This window comes from Scyliorhinus canicula, chromosome 13, assembly GCF_902713615.1.
Source record: "Scyliorhinus canicula chromosome 13, sScyCan1.1, whole genome shotgun sequence".
Classification (NCBI taxonomy): Eukaryota; Metazoa; Chordata; class Chondrichthyes; order Carcharhiniformes; family Scyliorhinidae; genus Scyliorhinus; species Scyliorhinus canicula.
The window spans coordinates 129,276,787-129,297,595 of record NC_052158.1 but is presented as its reverse complement, the minus strand read 5'-3'; the positions used below and the strand labels follow the sequence as shown (position 1 = coordinate 129,297,595).

Here is a 20,809-nt window from a genome sequence, read left to right as displayed (position 1 = left end):
GTGGGACTGGCCAATAAATAGATTCCCGAGTTCAGGATGGATTTGACACAAGAATTAGGCAGCAATATAGTAGGCCAAACATATGGAATTTATCTTGAATCGGAACCTAAACACAAATCCTATGCTTACATAATACTTTTTAAAAACGTACTATCAACATTAAATATAAGCAGTACTTGTGTTTCACATTCTCTGAAAATTGGAGAAATACCATGGAAATTCAGTTCCATTTCCTAATATCATCATCGTGGCATGTGTGTCTACAAGACTTCAGATTATAAATGACAACAGGCAAAAAATATGGCACTGAGGATGTGTTGCATGTTTTGCTATGGGCGTAAAACGCGTTTATTGGGGTGTATTAACTTGCCTGTGTTAAAGGCCGTGTGCTTAACACCACTAGGCTCTGTCTATGTATTTTCAGCTCAGGAGTCGCCAGTTGCCATATAGACAACTCACATATATCTCAAGGTCAAGTTCAAAGTAATAAAACGATACACCGATTACTAAGTTCCAAACGATCAATATTTATTATACAATTATAATAAATACGCATGCACACACTAAGGGACTAAGCTATGACTAAACTAAGCAAACAGAATACTTAACTACACAGGAACAGGCAAGGTCAGGGAGCGATGCCTTCGTCCCGGTCTTGGGCTGCAACCTTCAGAAAGCGTGCTGGTCACTGGGGGTCTAGCGGGCTTGGTTCGCGTAGCGAGCGTCGTATTGGCACTTACGGTTCGGCGGCTGGTGCTCAACGGCTGGAGTCAGGATACGAGTTGGAGGTCTTGGTCAAAGCTGGAGCACAAAACAACAGACAGGACCATGTGTGGGGGTCTATATTTATAGGGGTCCCCAATGTCCTTCCCTCTTCCTGGGCAGGCTTTACCTTTAGGTATCGATTGGATCGCTTCCAATCGATATCTTTTGAATTCCTCCAATGTGAGGGGCTTTCTCGATGGTGGGGGCGGTTTCTATAGTGGATACTTCTGGTGCCGCTCTGTCTGGACATCCACTTAAAGTATCTTATTCAAACCCAAATGTTGCCATTGTGTGTGCCTAGATCTGGACTGCCTCATTAGTATGTAGAACGTTCTGCCATTATCACCTTTGGTTGGAGATCTTCCACCTGGCCAGAAACTGGTTTTGCTGCTTGCAAAATGCTAATGAGTGTTTGCAGGCTGTTTGCCTTGGCTAAACTGTTTTTCCCTACAGTCTTAGCGATTCTCCATTTTGTTTGGTTCAGTGTCCATTTTAGGTGGCTACAGTGGCTACATTCCCTCCTTGTGATCCTCATAATCAAAATATTGTGAAGGATCACCTATGTACGTTGCCTTGAGTGCATCTGGGTTGCCTTCTTTGTGTTCCCTGACCTCGGCAAGCTCCTGAGCGTCTACTCTGTCCTTAAACTATGGGAAGAAAATTTTTTTAACTGACATCTCTACTTGGCGCTATGTCAAAGGGGACATGCATTACCACAAACGGGAACCTCTACCTATCACAATTATCCTTAACTTAACTTAAACATTTCCTTACAGACTAAACCTCATCCATTCATACCACATCACATAACATTTCCTGACTCGGCAGTCGAGTTCAGGACAATATAATACATGGGTACATTTTTTAAAAATTCATTACACAGTGCTTTATTCATCATGGGGCAAAGGGGATTGATGAAACCCGAAGATAGGAGGTTGAACTCCATAGACGGTTGAGGGGCAGGAACGGGAGGCTCTCCTCTTCCACTTCTATAAAGGGTCCTGTGTTATGTAAGGGGGCTACAATTTCACATTCATGGGGCTGTCCTGGGTATTGGAGGTTGTCGGCTAAAAATGTGTGTGTGCGGGTCCGTTTTACTGTAATGTCCCGTCCTTGTAAAAGTAGTGTCCACCTAGCTGCCCTAATCTGGCTAACTGAACCGTCCTTCAGTCGACCGTCTAGGAGTAACTGTGTGGGGGTGTGCTCGGTCAAAATGGTGGTGGGGTTGAGTCCGGTGATGTACGAAAAATATTGCACTGCCCAGAAGACAGCAAGGAGGTGCCTCTCGCAGGCTGAAAATCCTTGTTCAACTGGGTCTAAGAGTCGGGAGGCATAAGCCACTGGTCTTAGCTGCTCGTGCCGTTCCTGAAGTAACACGGCCGAGAGGGTCAGATCTGTGCTTGCTACCTCTATTGCATAGGGGGAAAGTTGGTCTGGGACTTGTAGCGCGGGTGCTGCGCTAAGGGCTTTCTTTAACTCTTCCACAGCCTCTGTATGCTGTGGAAGCCATTCCCAGGGGGCTCCTTTCTTAAGGAGGTCTGAGAGTGGGGCGGCTTTTGTCGCGAATCCGTCGATGTGGTTCCGACAATAACCAACCAGTCCTAAAAACGACCGGAGGGCTGAAACATTCTGGGGAAGGGGCAATTTGACAATCGAATCAATTCTTTTGAATTCGATCTCGCGTTTGCCGTGTGTGATGACTGTTCCCAAATACATCACTTTACTTTCCAAAATCTGGGCCTTTCTTGGGTTAACTTTACATCCAATCTCGGTTAAAAGTTCCAGGAGTTCGGCCAGAAGCGCAATGTGCTCTGCCTTTGTGTCTGTCTGCAGTAGTAGGTCGTCTACATACTGTACCAGACATTCGGGGCGGGAAAATTTTTCTAAGCCATTCGCCATCTGTCGGTGGAAAATGGAGGGGGAATTGTGGAATCCTTGTGGAAGGCATGTCCACGTATACTGTTGAGCTTTAAAAGTGAAGGCAAATTTGTACTGGCACGCCTTTGCCAATGGGATTGACCAGAAGCCATTGCTAATGTCCAAAACCGTGAAAAACTTGGAGTTGAGTCCCTGTTTGAGCATGGTCTCGGGACTTGTTGCTACCGTGGGGGCTACTGCTGGGGTTAATTTATTGAGTTCCCGATAATCAATGGTCAGACGCCATGATCCATCGGGCTTTCTCACTGGCCAAATAGGAGCATTATTGGTCGAGGCTACTGGTCGAAGCACACCTTGCTCCAATAAGCTACCTATCACTTTCTCTATTTCTACCTCTGCTTCTAGGGTAAATCTATATTGTTTTTGTGGTCTGGGGTCAGGTCCGGTAACGTGAATTTGTCCAGCCATTCTGCCACAGTCATGCCGGTGACTGGCAAATGCTGTCCTGTGTTTATTCAGTACTGCCTTAACTTGTCTGTCCGTGTTTAGTGTAGTCGGGTCAAATGAGTATTCTCCTACTGTACTAATCCTGTTAGCGTACTCTCCTACTGTGAGAGTAGCGGGTGCTCTGTCCGATCTTGCCATTCGCCAGACACATTGGTTCACTGGGTCGAACGACAGGCTATGGGCATTCATAAAATCTATCCCTAGGATGTGTTCTGCTGTCCGGGGAAGATTTACTAGAACAACGGGGTGTTTGGTGGAAATGTTCCCTAGCTGGATTGCTACGGGTGCTGTAATGTGTCCCTGCTGCGAGTGTCCGGTGAACCCGCTAAGTGTGATGGTGGAGGTGGTCGGCCACGTGTCTGTGTGTGCCGTGGTGGTGGAGTTAATTGTGGTGCGGGAGCCTCCTGTGTCCCAAAGTAACTCTATGGGCTTCCCTCTTAACTTTGCCGTGACTACCGGTCTTCCTGATGGATCCCATAGTGTGTCACAGACCCAAGTGGGGGAGCCCGAACACCGTCAGTCCGTTCCGTCCACATTGGTCTGTCCTGACTGGATCCCTATACTATGGATCGGTTTTGTTTTATTGCGGTTCAGAGTGCCTGTCTGCTGGCCTCTCTGTGATCTCTGGGGTCCATTACATTCTTTTGCCCAATGCCCTAACTGTCCACAGTTGTAGCATTCCTGCGACTTCTGTGGAGGGCTGCTCTTTCCCTCATTCACCCATGCGGGTTTTTGGTGCTCTCTCCCTGCCTGTATGTCTGCTGCAGCCTGAGCTTCTTCTGGGAATTTCACTCTACTCTTGCCCTGAACTGATTGCTCCCAAGCGCGGGACAATCTTTTCAGGACCCACTTCTCATTATGGGCTTCCTCTGAGGGGTCATAGCTGTTGCAAGCGCTCTGTCCTGCTTCTGTTGCATGTGAAATTATGGTGCGCGTCCATTTAACCATGTTTTCACGGTTCAAATGGGCTCTATTTAAATCGCCAAATACTGCATTAAAATGGATCCACAGCCTTCCGGCGAATGCTGTGGGGTGCTCGGATTTCTTCTGCCGGCACTTATTAAGTCCTTCTACGGGGTCACCTCGCTTATACCCTATGGCATCTAAAATGGAGGTGTGCATTTCCTCTAGGGTGCCTCCGCCAACGTTCTGTGGGTTGGGGAGGGCTGCTACAACCGATTGGTCCAAACTCAGAACTGTGAGTTTGACCTGCTCTCTCTCGTCCAGGCCGTACATGGTAGCCTGTTGCTTTACCTTTGCGAAAAACTGGTGGGGGTCTGCGGTGGGGAGAAACGGAGTGATCTTCTCACACGCGTCCCTTAGTTGGGTTACAGTTAAGGGGGTGGTGTAAGTTATATCGGGTGCGCCTTCTGTGGTCGCTTTTCTCTGGGTGGTGACTGGATTCATTGGAATGGTAAGGAGCTGATCTGTAGGGGGTTGGGGTGCTTGCCTTTTCTGCTGCGCTGCTGGCGCACATGTTCCCTGAACATAACGCTGCGCTGTCTCACTTAACTCTTTCCAGTCTGGGGCATTCTCCTCATCTAACTGGGTTCCAAAGGTGCTTTGAAACCCATTTTGCACCGAAAGCAGCGATTGCAGCTCTGCAATCTGCTTCCTGCATTTCGCGTGATCCACAGTACTTTGCCTTTGCTCTGTGGTTGCAGCATGGAGTGCTCTCAAAGCTGCTTTAAGGTCAGAGCATTGCCTCTGCAAAGCCTCTACCTGCTTCTCAGATTCTTCTCTTATCAGGACGGCACGTTGCACGTCCTGATAGGCCTTTTCGTACTGGGTCTGGGAACTGCTGAGATGGGCTAGACAAGACTGATGTGCCCTCTTGGCATCATCCACCTCTCTACCTTTCTCTGCCAACTTCCCTCTAAGTTCCATGTTTTCCTTCTCGATGTCCCTGACATCCACTTTACTCATTCTATTCCTTTCCTCTAATTCTGCCCGGAGCGTCTGAACGACCTCCTCTGTGCCTCGCAATTGTGCCAAACAGGACACAATCGCCATCGGCTTACGTGCTTTACTCATGTTTTTCTTGTGAATTTGAGAGAGGTTCTCCCACCAAGTATGTCCTATACTTCCGGGACCTGTCTCCTCATTCAAACAAAACTCTTTCCAAAGGGGCCATCCCTTTCCTTGCAGATATTTGCGGAGTTCCAGCTCCCACATGGGACACTGACCTACCCTGCTACTGCTGCTGGTCGCTGCGACCACAAACCGTTCTGGGTTCATGAGGCGTTCCATTGCCTGCATGGCCATTTTTCTCTGACTCACTTTTAAATTTAGGAACAGGGGGTGTTGAGGTTATGTCTCACGAAACGGGTAAGGCTTACGCTATGTTCCGTTCACAAAACTACCGAAAGTTTGTCGCAACAAAAATGCTTTCAGGTTTTCCTTACAACCCTGTTAGTACGCATGCACAAAACACACTTCCGAATTACGCTTATTGCTTTGAACACCTTGAATATTTGTGATTTCTTTCCGTTTTCTTTACCAGATTTCCAATTCAAATTTAAGGGTCCTCAACGGAGTGGGGGTACCACTTGTAACCGTGTCCCGTCAGGATGTCGCCACTAAATGTTGCACGTTTTGCTATGGGCGTAAAACGCGTTTATTGGGGTGTATTAACTTGCCTGTGTTAAAGGCCGTGTGCTTAACACCACTAGGCTCTGTCTATGTATTTTCAGCTCAGGAGTCGCCAGTTGCCATATAGACAACTCACATATATCTCAAGGTCAAGTTCAAAGTAATAAAACGATACACCGATTACTAAGTTCCAAACGATCAATATTTATTATACAATTATAATAAATACGCATGCACACACTAAGGGACTAAGCTATGACTAAACTAAGCAAACAGAATACTTAACTACACAGGAACAGGCAAGGTCAGGGAGCGAGGCCTTCGTCCCGGTCTTGGGCTGCAACCTTCAGAAAGCGTGCTGGTCACTGGGGGTCTAGCGGGCTTGGTTCGCGTAGCGAGCGTCGTATTGGCACTTACGGTTCGGCGGCTGGTGCTCAACGGCTGGAGTCAGGATACGAGTTGGAGGTCTTGGTCAAAGCTGGAGCACAAAACAACAGACAGGACCATGTGTGGGGGTCTATATTTATAGGGGTCCCCAATGTCCTTCCCTCTTCCTGGGCGGGCTTTACCTTTAGGTATCGATTGGATCGCTTCCAATCGATATCTTTTGAATTCCTCCAATGTGAGGGGCTTTCTCGATGGTGGGGGCGGTTTCTATAGTGGATACTTCTGGTGCCGCTCTGTCTGGACATCCACTTAAAGTATCTTATTCAAACCCAAATGTTGCCATTGTGTGTGCCTAGATCTGGACTGCCTCATTAGTATGTAGAACGTTCTGCCATTATCACCTTTGGTTGGAGATCTTCCACCTGGCCAGAAACTGGTTTTGCTGCTTGCAAAATGCTAATGAGTGTTTGCAGGCTGTTTGCCTTGGCTAAACTGTTTTTCCCTACAGTCTTAGCGATTCTCCATTTTGTTTGGTTCAGTGTCCATTTTAGGTGGCTACAGTGGCTACAGATGTTCAAAAATACCCCCATCTTAAGCACAATGATATAGAATTCCAGGAACTCTTTGCAAGATCTTCTGCAGTAACATTGGAAGAGGACCAGTGAAAAGCTTAGCGAAAAGGCATGAAAGGGCTTTATGCCAATCTTCCACCAGGAGAACAGCTGTGGAAATTCTACCACAAGATATTGTCATGACTAAAATAAACCTGCAACTCCAGTTTGTTTTATTAAATTAGAATTATATGATACTTATTCAACCATATTTGAGCTATAACAAAAACAAATCTTCATATTCATACAAAAAATGAGAAATTCTACCTGTTCCATAGGAACAGGCTCCCAAGGAAAGATGAAAATGTTCAACTACCATTTGAGGAGAACTCAACATTTGATGTGATCTTTTCAATATCTTTATTCTTACCTCCTTCAAAATTTGATCTATAATTTCTTTGGTTTCCTGTGATACATTCCAAGGGTCTGTTTCATCCACCATCATTGCATCAAGTGTACCTTTCTCCAGTACAACGTCAAAACTTTCACTTTGAAACTCAAGTGCCTTGGCATCCATAACCTTCCACTCCATTCCTGGGCAGGAAGCATATTTGGAAGCCATTTTTTCAATGCAGATTGCTGAGAAATCAATGTTTGTGATTGATCTGTAACCGCTCATAAACATATCATAGCTCATTGAGCTATTTCCACATCCTAGAAACAAGAGAGAAAGAAGTACTTTTAGGATATTTATTGAGGTTATGTCAACTGTCAGTTCTGAATATATATGGAATTAAAACAGAAAGCATAATAATCTATGTGTGTAGAGTCTATATATTACACAGTGGAATTATTTTAAAATTTTGTCCTATCTGCTTTAATTTTTTTTATTCGTTCATGGGCTGTGATCATTGCAAGTATGGCCAACACTTGTTGCCTATTCCTAATTGTCCTCAAGAAAGTGTTGGTGAGCTGCTTTCTAGCACCTGCGTTGTCCATGTGGTGTAGGTATAACCACAATGCTGTTAGGAAGGAGACATCAGAATCTTTGACCAGCAAGAGGGAAAAGACGGCAATAGATTTACAAGTCAGAATGTTGTATGACTCGAAAGAAAACTTGCACTCTCTTGGTGTTCCCATGCATCTGCTGCCCTTGTCCTTCCAGATGTTGGAGGTCACAGGTTTGGATATTTTCTGTTATCTGACATTGCTAACCTATTCACCATGGTTCCACTTAAGAAAGAAAAAAAGTAATTGATAATTGCACTGCTGTTACATCATGGCAGTCTAGACCTGCCACCATTATGTAAATGAGTATTCCTTGAGCTTATAAATTCAGCAACTTGCACAGTTGAGTTCAGCTTTAATGACACCATCAATTCCGGTCTCGGGTGACTGTCTGTGTAGACTTTGCACTTTCTCCCCCTATCTGCGCAGGTTTCATCCAGCAGCTCTGATTTCCTCCCACAGTCTAAAGATGTGCAGATCAGGTGGATTAGCCATGCTAAATTTCCCCTTAGTGACCGAAAGGTTGGGTGGGGTTGCAGGGATGAGGTGCAGGCATGGGCTTGAGTGCGGTGCTCTTTCTGGGGGCTAGTGCCAACCTCGATGGGCCAGGTGGCCTCCTTCTGCACTGTAGATTCTATGATGAGCATAGAATCATATAAGTTACAGTGCAAAAGGAGGCCATTTAGCCCATCGAGTCTGCACTGGTCCTTGGAAAGAGCACCCCACTGAAGTCCACACCTCCACCCTATCCCCATAACCCAGTAACTCCACCTAACCTTTTTGGACACTATGGCCAATTTATTGCCAATTTATTGGCATGGCCAATCCATCTAACCTGCACATGTTTTGACTGTGGGAGGAAACCGCAGCACCCGGAGGAAACCACGCAGACACGGGGAGAGCGTGCATCTATGATCTACGATTTTATCATGTATCTCTTTGGGTTCCACCATCTCTTCAAAGTAACCCTACTTTAGACCTTGTTCGAGGCTTGAACCACCACATAAATTCACCACATAAAAGCTGAGCTGACTCATCTTGTAATGGAAAATAATGAATAATTCACAACTCCTAAGTCATGCTAAATTTTAATTAAGTTTTATGGATAATTATTCTCTTCGTTGCTCAACAACTCCAAAAAATCTGGTTACTTAGCAATCTTCAGGAGTTTCAGCCAAATATACTTCAAAGGTGACGGATAGCCTCCTTTTCAAAAGTCTAAGATACACTTGCTGCTTTGAAAAGGGCAGCAAGTTAAATTCTTCCAAAACGGCAAGAGGAACCAATGTCATTTAAATAATTTTCTGCTCAATGCAAAAAGCTGTCAATCAGACACATATCACAACAAATCACAGCATGTTTGTCTTTGAAAGAAATGACTCCTTTTAGCAGGTTTGATAACCAACCTTTTCATTGATCAGTCACAGTTCAGCCACTATCTCATTGAGTGGCAGGACAGACTCGAAGGGATAAATGGTCTACTCCTATTTCTGTTTCCTATATCTAGCTTTTCTTTAAGGTACTTTACATTTCCTTACAATTCATATGAATAGGAACAAAGTGGTAATGTTACTGGGCAAGGAAATCTTCAGCTGATTACTATTACAGTCCCCCTCAGCTAATGAATCAGTGCCCTTCCATTTCGAACACCACTTGGAAGAAGTGCTGAGAGCAGCGAGACACAGTGCATTCTGGGTGGGGGGGGGGGGGGGGGGGGGGGGGGGTCTGTGACTGTACTGGTAGGAATGACCACCGCAAAATCATTGTGGAGACTAAGTCTTGCCTGCACACTGACGACACCCACCATTATGTTCTCTGACACTATCGTTGTGCTGAATGATGCAGCTTCAGTACACAAAAGGCAACTCAAAGGTAGGCATCCATGAAAGTCTTGGGCCATCAACAGCAGCAGAAAATGAAAATGAAATGAAAATCGCTTATTGTCACAAGTAGGCTTCAATGAAGTTACTGTGAAAAGCCCCTAGTCGCCACATTCCAGCGCCTGTTCGGGGACTGTTCGGAACTGCACTTAACCGCAATCTGTCACCTCATGTTCCAGCATATCCTTCACACTATCATTACAATCAAACCAGGGGACCAACCCTGGTTCAATGAGCTGTGAAGGAGAGCATGCCAGAAGGAATACCAGGCATTCCTAAAAATTAGATGATAACCTGCAGATTCTACAAGCTAGAACTACATGCATGCTAAACAGTGTAAGCAACATGCTTTCCATTCGGATTTGCGTTTCGCTGTTGTAAGTTTCCTGCCTAGGTGTTATCATAGATCTTTAGTTTACTCTGCCCTCTTAGCACTGTTGCTTCACAGCACCAGGGACCCGGGTTCGATTCTCGGCTTGGCTCACTGTCTGTGTGGAGTCTGCACGTTCTCCCCATATCTGTGTGGGTTTCCTCCGGGTGTTCTGGTTACCTCCCACAAGTCCCGAAAGACTTGCTTGTTAGGTGAACTGGACATTCTGAATTCTCCTTCAGTGTACCCGAAGAGGTGCTGGAGTGCGGCACTAGGGGATTTCCACAGTAACTTCATTGCAGTGTTAATGTAAGCCTAAATTGTGACACTAAGAAAATTATTATTATTGTTCTTGGCACAATTCCAGATTTGTACCTTCCAATATGAATGCTGCAAGTTTGACTGCACATGATTTAATAATGGCTTAATCACTGACCACAAAATTTGGTAAGATTATCAGAAGCAGTCATTACACCTCCCCCTACTTGACCAATCCTTCTACTACTCCACGGTTAACCTGAAGGGAATGACAAACTCAAACCTCCTCCTTCTTCTGCTTCACCCATTCTTCCCTCCAACATCAAAGGAAAGGGGCCCACTGATTTTTCAGACCTCTTCTCTTAAGCCTCCTGTCCCAGATCCCACCCTTGCTCCAATAGCACCAATCTCCCCAAAATCTGTGACACAACCTATGAAGACACTGTTGCTGCTTCAATTTCTCTAAAGCCTTCACCAAGCTAATATCCAAGTGCTGACATCTTGATTCCACCCATCCCAAAATTGAGCTTTCCATCACAATTAAATATCCTCAGCACAATGCTGTTCCATATTATCATCAGACTCTAACCCTTCAAAAATATAATCAAAAATGTTATCCTCGACATCTGATAGAGTCTAGTTTTATTCATAGTTTTATTCACATGAGGGTTAGTTGAATGCAAATAGCTAAAGAGTGCTAAATATTAAAAGTGTCTTGACTGTGGAAACTCAGTCAGTGTCTCAGATAATGAATTAACCATTGTATTCCAGTGTATTCAGCATTGAGAATGTATTTTTCTTTGTCTAATCAACTAATCAGTTCAAGCAAAGTCTCCACCAAGCTGTGTAACATGGCAGATGTGAGAAAACATATCCACTCATTCTCCTAAGACTGCGCACGCAGGCGCCAAGCTAGTTTTGATAGGCACCATTCAATCTTTAGTAATGTCCAATGTTTGATTAACAAATCATCCTCTAAGAACAAACCAGGAGGTCTCAGCTGAGAATTAGAAGCCAATGAAAGTAAATGAGGGGTTAAACCAGAGATAAGAATTCCCTTAAAAGTAGGACCTTGTGGTTGAGGTCTTTGTTCTTGAATCATCTATCTGTTTGTTTGTGTTCAAATGATTTCCTTTTGTGCATTATGCTTTTTATCATCTGCTTGACTATTTTATGTGTTGTTTGATATTTTGTTTCTAAGTTTTTATTCTGTTCTTATTCAAGTGCATTCAAGTGAGTAATAAAGTTGTATTTTTGACACCTCCCTCCAACCGGACTACCGATTCTTATTACAATTTAAAATAAAAGTCCCACAATTTGGCGAGCCAGCCAAGAGTTCTAGAAGGAAGAGACCGAACACCACATCGAGGCATCGGGCAGTGGATCGGCAGAACCGAGGGAAGCAGCTTTTGTGAGGGCCACAAAGACTCCAGCACGAGATTGTAGTCAAACAGAAAGTAATTTGATTTACAACAATATGTACACAGCAGCAATAGTTCACCACTGCTTCCTTCACTAGCCGGTACCACACTGGCCAGCTCTATTTATACAGGTGCAACTGCTAATGATTTCCCCGTCCCCCCCTCATTGGGGAAACTCATACTCCCCAAGATTTATGGGATAACCAATAGTCTACAGCCAATAGGATTTAGGCAGGTTATAACAGAGACACTCACATCTGCAGCCATTTAGAGTCAGATGACCTCCCACGTACCCCTATATATATATTGTGATCCCGCCGGCTGGAGAATAGTCTACGACTTGAGGCCAGGGGTTAGAAAATACAATTTCGGAGTTGAAATGGCGGCCGAAGATCTGCCTACAACTTCTAGGGTCAGCCGAGCCCCACCAGATATTTCTGCAGAAGAAATCTTCCAGACAAGTATTGCATAGAACAGCAATTTGGCATGACTGAAACTGGTACAGAGATTGGACAGAAAGTACAGTACCTGTGGATAACAGGCCACTGCTCACAAACAGGAAGGGGTACCATTCGATGAACATTCAGGTGGTGTGCGATCATCAGATGCGCAATATGCACGCCTGAGCCGATAACCGGGCAGTGTCCATGACCCGTTTATCTTGGCGCACTCGGTGATCCCCGACATGTTCGAGGGACACGCCCTCCGGCTGTGGGGCTGTTGCTGGGCGACAGGGGTCGCCCGTTGATGCCTGTACGTAGGCCACAGACCAAAGCGGAGACCCACCTACAATGGTGCCCATACAGCGACCAGGGGTGAGGTCGAGAGCTGCTTCGGGATCCTGAAGATGCGCTTCAGGTGTCTGGACTACTCTGGAAGGGCCATCCAGTACGGTGTTCGAGGAGGATGAGGAAGAAGGGCAGGCCTCATCAGACGAGGAGGAGGAGGGGGACAATGAGCGGGACATGGGGCCTGGCCAGGCACGGGAGGCTGCAAGACGATATCGCCAGGGTCAGCGCGCACGGGACGCCCTCATCGAGACAAATTTCACAGACTGGGGGTTGAGGAGGGGTTGCTAGCCAGGGGCTGGGACACCACCATTCCACAACCCTCACCTCCCACACCACCGAACACCCTCACCTCCCACACCACCGAACACCCTCACCTCCCACACCACCAGCATGCACACCCCCGCCGTTATGTATACTTGCGGTCCTACGAGCTGGGGGCACTGGGTTGGCAGTGACAGCAGGTGTGGTCCATGGGATGGACGATGATGACAACATGCTCTGCGAGGAGCTCCGTGCTCCACATCGTTAGACAATGTCTGACTCATGTCCACAGTAGCACCTTCCACCTGGGTCATCCCTGTATGCGAGCTGGACAGTCCATCACAGGGCTCTGTTGAGTCATTGGGGAGGGGGTGGGGGGAGGGGCGGGGGGGGGGCACCCACTGGGCCTCACTCATCCCCTACCCCCCACCAACTGGCCAGCACTGACTGCCCAGCCCCACACCCATCAGACAGAGCACGAAGGCAGGTTTAAACGGTATGAACATGTGTTTATTGTGAACAGATATAGACAGCCTGTGGCCTAGCCCCTATAACTAAACTGCACCCTGCACCCATGGCAACTAGTGTCTAACTTTCTGACCTTACGGGCCCAAACACTATGCCTACGTGGTTCCCCAGACAGTACAGCAGGAGTGGAGGCAGACTGCTGTGACTCCTGCCCTGCGACTAGGGTCTCCATTGGTGCACGTTTCCTGGGGGGCCAGGCCTGGATGGGCCCGGCTGCCCCTCTGGCGTCCCGGGTGGCATGCTGCCACGCTGTTCTGCCCGCTGCCCACCAGGGACCGGAGTGGGGGGGAAGAGTTTAAGGTGCAACGCTGCTCCGGCATCTCTGCTGCGGGAGCCACCGACACGGGCCCCAGCACGGGTACCCGATGGCCCGCGGCCTCTCCAGGGGACGAGGGTGCGAGCGGAGCCACCCCCTGAGGCCCCCCTGGCACCTGGCGCTGCCAATCCTGGAAGTCCTCTCTGGTATCGACAAGGGTCTGAATGTTTGTGGCCATGGAGCACAGGGAGTGGACCATCTCTGTCTGGGACTGCACCACATCACTCTGTGAATGTGCCACCACCCTGAGGGTCACCCACATTGGCCACCTGCCTCTGGGACTGGGCCAGGTCCCTCAGTGTGTGGGGCACATCCCTCAGTGAGTGGGCCACGTCCCTCTGCGACTGAACCATGTCCCTCTGCGACTGGGTCATCTCCCTCTGTGTCTGCGCCACGCCGGCCTGCACATTGCCGCCGACACTCTCAGCAATGGCCTGCTGTGACTGGACCACGCTGAGGAGCACCGATGCAATCTCCAGCTGGATCTGGCACATGGTTGCCTGTGAGAGGGCAGCCCTATCCTGGGCCTCGGACTACGCCTACACCGAATGCCCCAGGCCTTGCACATTCTGACCCATATCCGACACCGTCACCTCCATTGCCTCCACCTATGTGGGTTCGGCCTGGGTGGCATGCATGACCGGCACCAGCCACTGCTCCTGCATGTGGATGGATTCCTCCACCTGCCCCTGCACGTGCTGGAAGCCGGCTGTCAACCGTCCTGTCGCCCCTGGGTCTCTGACTACACCCGCACTGTAGCCGGGACTGGATGTTCCAGGAGCCCGGGACCCGGCTGGGCGGCAGCTGGTTCCTGGGCCGGGCTGCCCTCCGACCGTCCGGCCCCTGGGCTGCTCCTACCTCCACCTGCTGTACTGGTCCGACTGTATGGTGCGGACCAGATTGTGTCCCAGGAGCCTCTTCACTAATGTGCCCAACCGAGGTGAGAGTCTCTGGAATGCTGGAGAGTGTTGGAGACAGTAGTGACGGAAAGTCCATGTCCTCCTTTGACCCGAACTCCAGGTCTCTGAGTCTTGGGTAGAGGGCTGATGTTCTAGCTGCTCTCCCATCGGTGCTCTGCCATTCAGGGGTTACTGGCTCTGGCACTGGCTGGAGGCGCAGGGCCCCGGATGGGCCTGCCCATCTCTGGCAGGTCCTGCAACACTTAAGACGCCATGTATGGTTAGACTGCTGGATGATGAGGTGTGAGGTGGTGAAGGTTGAGGTGAGGGGAGCTGGGGTTATGGGGGTTCGGAGGTGAGGTGAGGGTTGGGGTGGGGTGAGGGCTTTGGTGGGTGGGCACATATGTGTTATGAGGATCTGCAACCAGGCAGGGGGTCTCACTTTGTCGCGTGCCTGCCTTGACCACTCTCTCCTCAGGCCTGCCGACCACGTCCAGTATCTTCTGCTCGGGCATGGTGAGGAGACACAGGTCTGGTGGTCCCCTTCCAGTCTTCTCGCACTCCTGGGTGGTGGGGGGTACCGGATCACATGTGGGTGTAGGGTGTTTGGTGCCAATGGCAAAGCGCTGCATACTCACCCTGGCCGCCCTGAGGAGGTTGTGCAGTTTCTTTCTGCGCTGGATGCCAGTCCGGACGACTTCCCTGATGGCGACTGCCACCTCCGCTCAGGCACGGCGAATGGCGCACCTGAGGACCGCCTCTCCTCCATGGAGTCCAGATGGGTCTCCAGCTCAGCATCACTGAAACGCGCGCTGCCATGTTGGCTGAAGCTGTGCGTGTGGGGGGACTGGAGCTGTGCAGCAATAATCCGCTGCCACTCCGTGTGAAAAATGTGGCGTTTCCCGTGACGCCCGTGCTAGCCCCTTTAGAGCGGCTGAATACTTTCATCAGCCGTCGCGCCGTTTTTGCCGTCGTAAAAGTCCACAGTTTTCACGATGGTGTCAGCACTTAGCCTCAGAAAGGGAGAACCCAGCCCAAGATTCGTGCTCTCCAGACAAGATTAAAGCCTAAAGATTTACCATTTCAGTCAACAACCAATGCCCTATCTAATTCAAATGCATCATGGGAGTTGAAACCACCTTGGAGAAAATGCCACAATTGTGGAAAGGACAGGCACTGGGCCAGGTCATGCCGGGCAAAACCACAGGGGCGTCATGGACATGACTGTACGCACGGAGAGCCGCATAGAGAGGCTTACGGGCCCCGCTCAGTCTCTCCGTGCAGGGTGCCGCCCAGGCCCCGCCCATTGTCACCATTCAGAGAAGTGTATCACAGAGAACCACCCAAAGAAATGTATTACAGAGAACCACCCAGAGAGGTGTATCACAGAGAGCCGCATAGAGAGCTTACACACCCCACCCATCGTCACCACACAGAGAGTCCATATACAGGTCTGATGAGGAATCTGGTATGGTCGACGTATTCAGGAAATTGTCACCACGGCACCAAGCTGCACTGATAGAGCTGACAAAAAACTAGGAAAGCCCACTCGCAATGCCCCTGTCCCTGCCTCTCTTCACACCTTGATTGACAACAGGAAGGATGGATATGTGCCATTGAGGTTGGGCGGTAAAGAAATAGACTGCCTTTTTAATACAGGAGTGGAGTTAACATGCCTTCCGCTTGTACATGCAAAATTGTTTCCTTTGGATCACAAAATAACTGTGGTGTAGGAGGCAATGCACTGATTATCAAAATAACCCTCCCAGTCAAGAGGATCATGAGAGAGACTTGTGTGTTCTTCTGGACCATCTCAGCCAGAAAGGACATAAAGTCAGCACAGCCAAAGCTCAAATTGCCCAATATGAGGTTGGCTACGTTGGCAACAAGATTTTGAAGGGAAGAGAGAACTTACTCAAGGTAGACCAGCGGCAATTCAGGTTGCCAAAGAGCCCACCACTGTCCAAGAACTGAGATCCTTTTTGGGTTTGTGTAACTTTAACAGAAATTGGATTGATTCATACACACAGTTGGCACAGCCATTGAATTACCTTTTGGAGGGAAATCAAAAATTAAAAGAGGAGGTCGTCCTTGCAACAGAACAGCAAGAGGCCTTTGTGAATCTGAAACAGGCCTTGTGCTCAGTACCAGCTCTAGGAATTCCAAACAACGGGAACCCATTCATCTTGTTTGTCGATGAGAAAGAAGGATACATGACAGGAATTCTAGCCCAGGAACATGGAGATCAACAGAGATCAATTGAGTACTATTTGGGAAAATTGGACACTTGGATGGGGAATTTGCCTGAGAGCCATGGAGGCCACCTGTCAGGCTGTAATGGGATTGTCCTCGACCAAAAATGCCCTCATATAGTTCATGCATTACTCTCAATGAATAGAATAGCACAAGTTACCACAGCCAGGTGGACAGCAGTTTTGGAAGCCCCTAAACTCCATTTCGAACGGGCAAGCCTGGTAAACCCATCATCTATGCTCCCGGTTCCCAAGGAGCAAGAAGGGGGAAGGAGAAGAGCATGACTGTGTTGAAATCACGGAGGAAATGGAGGAGGCACACCTGATAGATGAAGATCCATTACAAAATCCAGGTTCAGTTTTATTTACAGGTGGGTCCTCCTTCGTTGAAAATGGCATTCGGAAAGCAGGATGGGCAGTCACAAGCCCATACCCGTTATGGCAAGGGGAAGTTTCCCCCCAGGGGCATCAGCCCAACAAGCTGAGTTAAGTGCCCTAGCCGAAGCATGTTGTGTGGCTAACAGACTGCTAACAACTATACAGACTCAAGGTATGGTTTTGGAGTAGCTCATGACTTTGGCCAACTATGGAAGAGAAGAGGATTTCTCATCACCGCAGGAACATCTATTTGAAATGGGAAGAAGGTACTATACGTACTAGAAACCTTAAAACTGCCAAAAGAAGTGGTCATTCTGAAATGCTTGGCCCACATTAAAGAGGACACCGCAGAAGCACAAGAAAACACCCTTGCAGACCAGGCAGCAAAAGAAACCGCCTCACAATGCAATTCTCCAGAGAAAACAAACCACATCTACAGACTGGAAGCGCACAAGACCTACGTAAAATGCAAAGCGAGTGTTCATGAGAAGAAAAATAGACATGGATGGAAACAGATATCTGGTTCTGTGAAGATGGCATTTGGAACCAAGCAGAGACTGACGGACCAGTTGCACCACAGTCACTGATGCCCTTTTTGGCCTAACAGATCGACTCATAGGAGCACCTGGCCCCCCAACAGATTCCAGAAAAGCCGGTAAGGTTGAGGATTCAAGAAACGTGCCCAGGTGGTGGCAGACTGCTGTGTCACCTGTCAGAAGAACAATTCAGGATCTATAACATCAATGCCTCAGTGAAGAGCTGCTGCCCCTGCAGGACCATTCCAGCATATACAGGTCGATTACATTACCCTTCCAACCATGTCAAAGGTACACTGACGTCCTGGTAATATTGGACATGCTCTCCAGATGGAGAGAGGAGAGCTACAGCTAGCCACACAGCTAAGGTTCCATGCAAAGACTATATTCCTAGATGGGGAGGACCAACTTGTATCTGAGATCACAATTGCAGATGTCAGAGCAGCCTTCACGAAGGTCAACACTCGGAAAGCGACTGGCCCGTACGGGGTACCCGGACGGGCACTCAGGTCTTGCACGGAGCAGCTGGCGGAGGTATTCGCAGACATCTTCAACCTCTCTTTACAACAATCTGAGGTCCCTATCTACTTCAAGAAGATGACCATCATCCCTGTGCCAAAAAAAAGTCAAGCCGCATGCCTTAATGACTATCGTCCAGTGGTTCTGACATCCATCATCATGAAGTGCTTCGAAAGGTTAGTCATGGCACGAATCAACTCCAGCCTCCCGGATTGCCTTGATCCACTACAGTTCACCTACCGCTGCAACAGGTCCACAGCAGACGGCATCTCCATGATCCTGCACTCTACCCTGGAACACCTAGATAACAAAGACACCTATGTCAGACTCCTATTTATCAACTACAGCTCAGTCTTCAACCATCATTCCTACGAAACTCATCTCCAAACTCCGTGGCCTTGGCCTCGGCTCCTCCCTCTGCGACTGGATCCTGAACTTTCTAACCCACAGGCCACAATCAGTAAGTATAGACAACTACACCTCCTCCACGATCATCCTCAACACCGGTGCCCCACAAGGCTGTGTCCTCAGCCCCCTACTATACTCCTTGTACACCTATGACTATATGGCCAAATTCCCCTCCAACTTAATTTTCAAATCTGCTGATGACACCACAGTAGTGGGTCGGATCTCAAACAATGGCGAGACAGAGTACAGGAAGGAGACAGAGAATCTGGTGAACTAGTGCGACGACAATAATCTCACCTTCAATGTCAACAAAACGAAGGAGATTGTCATCGAATTCAGAAAGCATAGTGGAGAACATGCCCCTGTCTACAACAATGGGAACGAAGTAGAAAGGGTCAAGAGCTTCACGTTTTTAAGTGTCCAGATCACCAACAACCTGTTCTGATACCCGCATGCCGACACTATAGTTCAGAAAGTCCATCTTCGACTCCACTTTCTCAGAAGACTAAGGGCATTTGGCATGTCACATACGACTCTCACCAACTTCTACAGATGTACCATAGAAAGCATTCTTACTGGTTGTATCACAGCTTGGTATGGATCCTGCTCTGCCCAAGACCACAGGAAATTACAAAAGGTCATGAATGTAGCCCAATCCATCACGCAAACCAGCCGCCTATCCATCGAATCTGTCTACAATTCCCACTGCCTCAGAAAGGCAACCAGCATAATTAAGGACCCCACGCACCCCAGACAAACTCTCTTCCACCTTCTTCCGTCAGGGAAAAGATACCAAAGTTTGAGGTCATGTACCAACCGACTCAAGAACAGCTTCTTCCCTACTGCCATCAAACTTTTGAATGAACCTACCTCGTACTAAGTTGATCTTTTCTCAACACCTTGCTATAACTGCAACATTATATTCTGCAGTCTCTCCTTCCTTCCCTATGTACAGTATGCATTGTCTGTACAGCATGCAAGAAACAATACTTTTCACTGTATACTAATACATGTGACAATAATAAATCAAACAAATCAGTAACCAGCATAGACTCAGGCAACAGAACCCACTTTACAGGTGCCGATTGCAAAGAGGTTTGCAAGCTATTAAACATTAAGTGGGAGCTACATTGCCCTTATTACCCACAATTGGAATGTCAGAACCGGATTCTGAAATAGCGCTTATCTAAGTATCACCAAGAAGGAATGCCATGGCCTCAAGCCTTACCATTAGTCCTGTGCAGCATCAGAGCAACACTAAACAGAATCACGGGCTTGAGTCCATTTGAAGTAATTACTGGCAGGCCCATGTCCTTGCCGGGGACTGCAGGCCAGCAGCGCGGTTCGATTCCCGTACCAGCCTCCCCGGACAGGCGCCGGAATGTGGCGACTAGGGGCTTTTCACAGTAACTTCATTTGAAGCCTACTCGTGACAATAAGCGATTTTCATTTCATTTCATTTCATGAGTGATGCGTTATTCAAATATTGTCAGAACCTAATAAATGCCATCAGTTCTTCTTCCTTACAGGTATCGGCATCGTGGAGTGACCCTCCCGAAGGCGGCACGTACCAGGCGTTGAGGTCTACGTGAAGAAACTGCAGAAGGAGCAGTTGGGGGTCCAAGTGGGAGGGACCCTATCAGGTGCTTCTCACAACCCAAGAGACTGTGAAGATCCAAAGAAAGAAGTCCTGATCCATGTCTCACATGTTAAAAGAGCTCTTTATGATTGAAGCTAATTTCTGTAAAATATTTGCCGGCATCTAATTTTTGGTTGTCTTTTCAGTTTAACAGACTATGGCCAACCCACAAAGGCTCGTAAGGAGTTCAATGATAACACTTTTCCTGATATATGTCGAAGATGTATGCTAAAAATTTCAATGTCTCTAATTGTTGGGTATCATAGAATTTACAGTGCAGAAGGAGGCCATTCAGCCCATCGAGTCTGCACCGGCTCTTGGAAAGAGCACCCTACCCAAGGTCAACACCTCCACCCTATCCCCATAACCCAGTAACCCCACCCAACACTAAGGGCAATTCTGGACACTAAGGGCAATTTATCATGGCCAATCCACCTAACCTGCACATCTTTGGACTGTGGGAGGAAACTGGAGCACCCGGAGGAAACCCACGCACACACGGGGAGGATGTGCAGACTCCGCACAGACAGTGACCCAAGCCGGAATCGAACCTGGGACCCTGGAGCTGTGAAGCAATTGTGCTATCCACAATGCTACCGTGCTGCCCCCATTGCTACTCCCACCCACTCAGAAGGGTATTCCTTTTTGTCTATTCCTTTTGATTT

The 20,809-nt window shown here is 48.0% G+C and overlaps 1 protein-coding gene across 3 annotated transcripts in view; it reads right to left on the bottom strand.

The window, feature by feature from the left end:
• ece2a (endothelin converting enzyme 2a) overlaps positions 1-20,809 on the bottom strand; it is a 390,038-nt gene that overhangs the window by 230,884 nt on the left and 138,345 nt on the right. For 2 of the 3 annotated variants that reach the window (XM_038816913.1, XM_038816915.1), the window contains exon 2: positions 7,111-7,394. In XM_038816913.1, the coding sequence (XP_038672841.1) occupies positions 7,111-7,394 (284 nt within the window). Of the gene's footprint in view, positions 1-7,110; positions 7,395-12,824; positions 12,959-20,809 lie in introns of those variants that run through there. The other variant, XM_038816914.1, reaches the window with a different exon arrangement.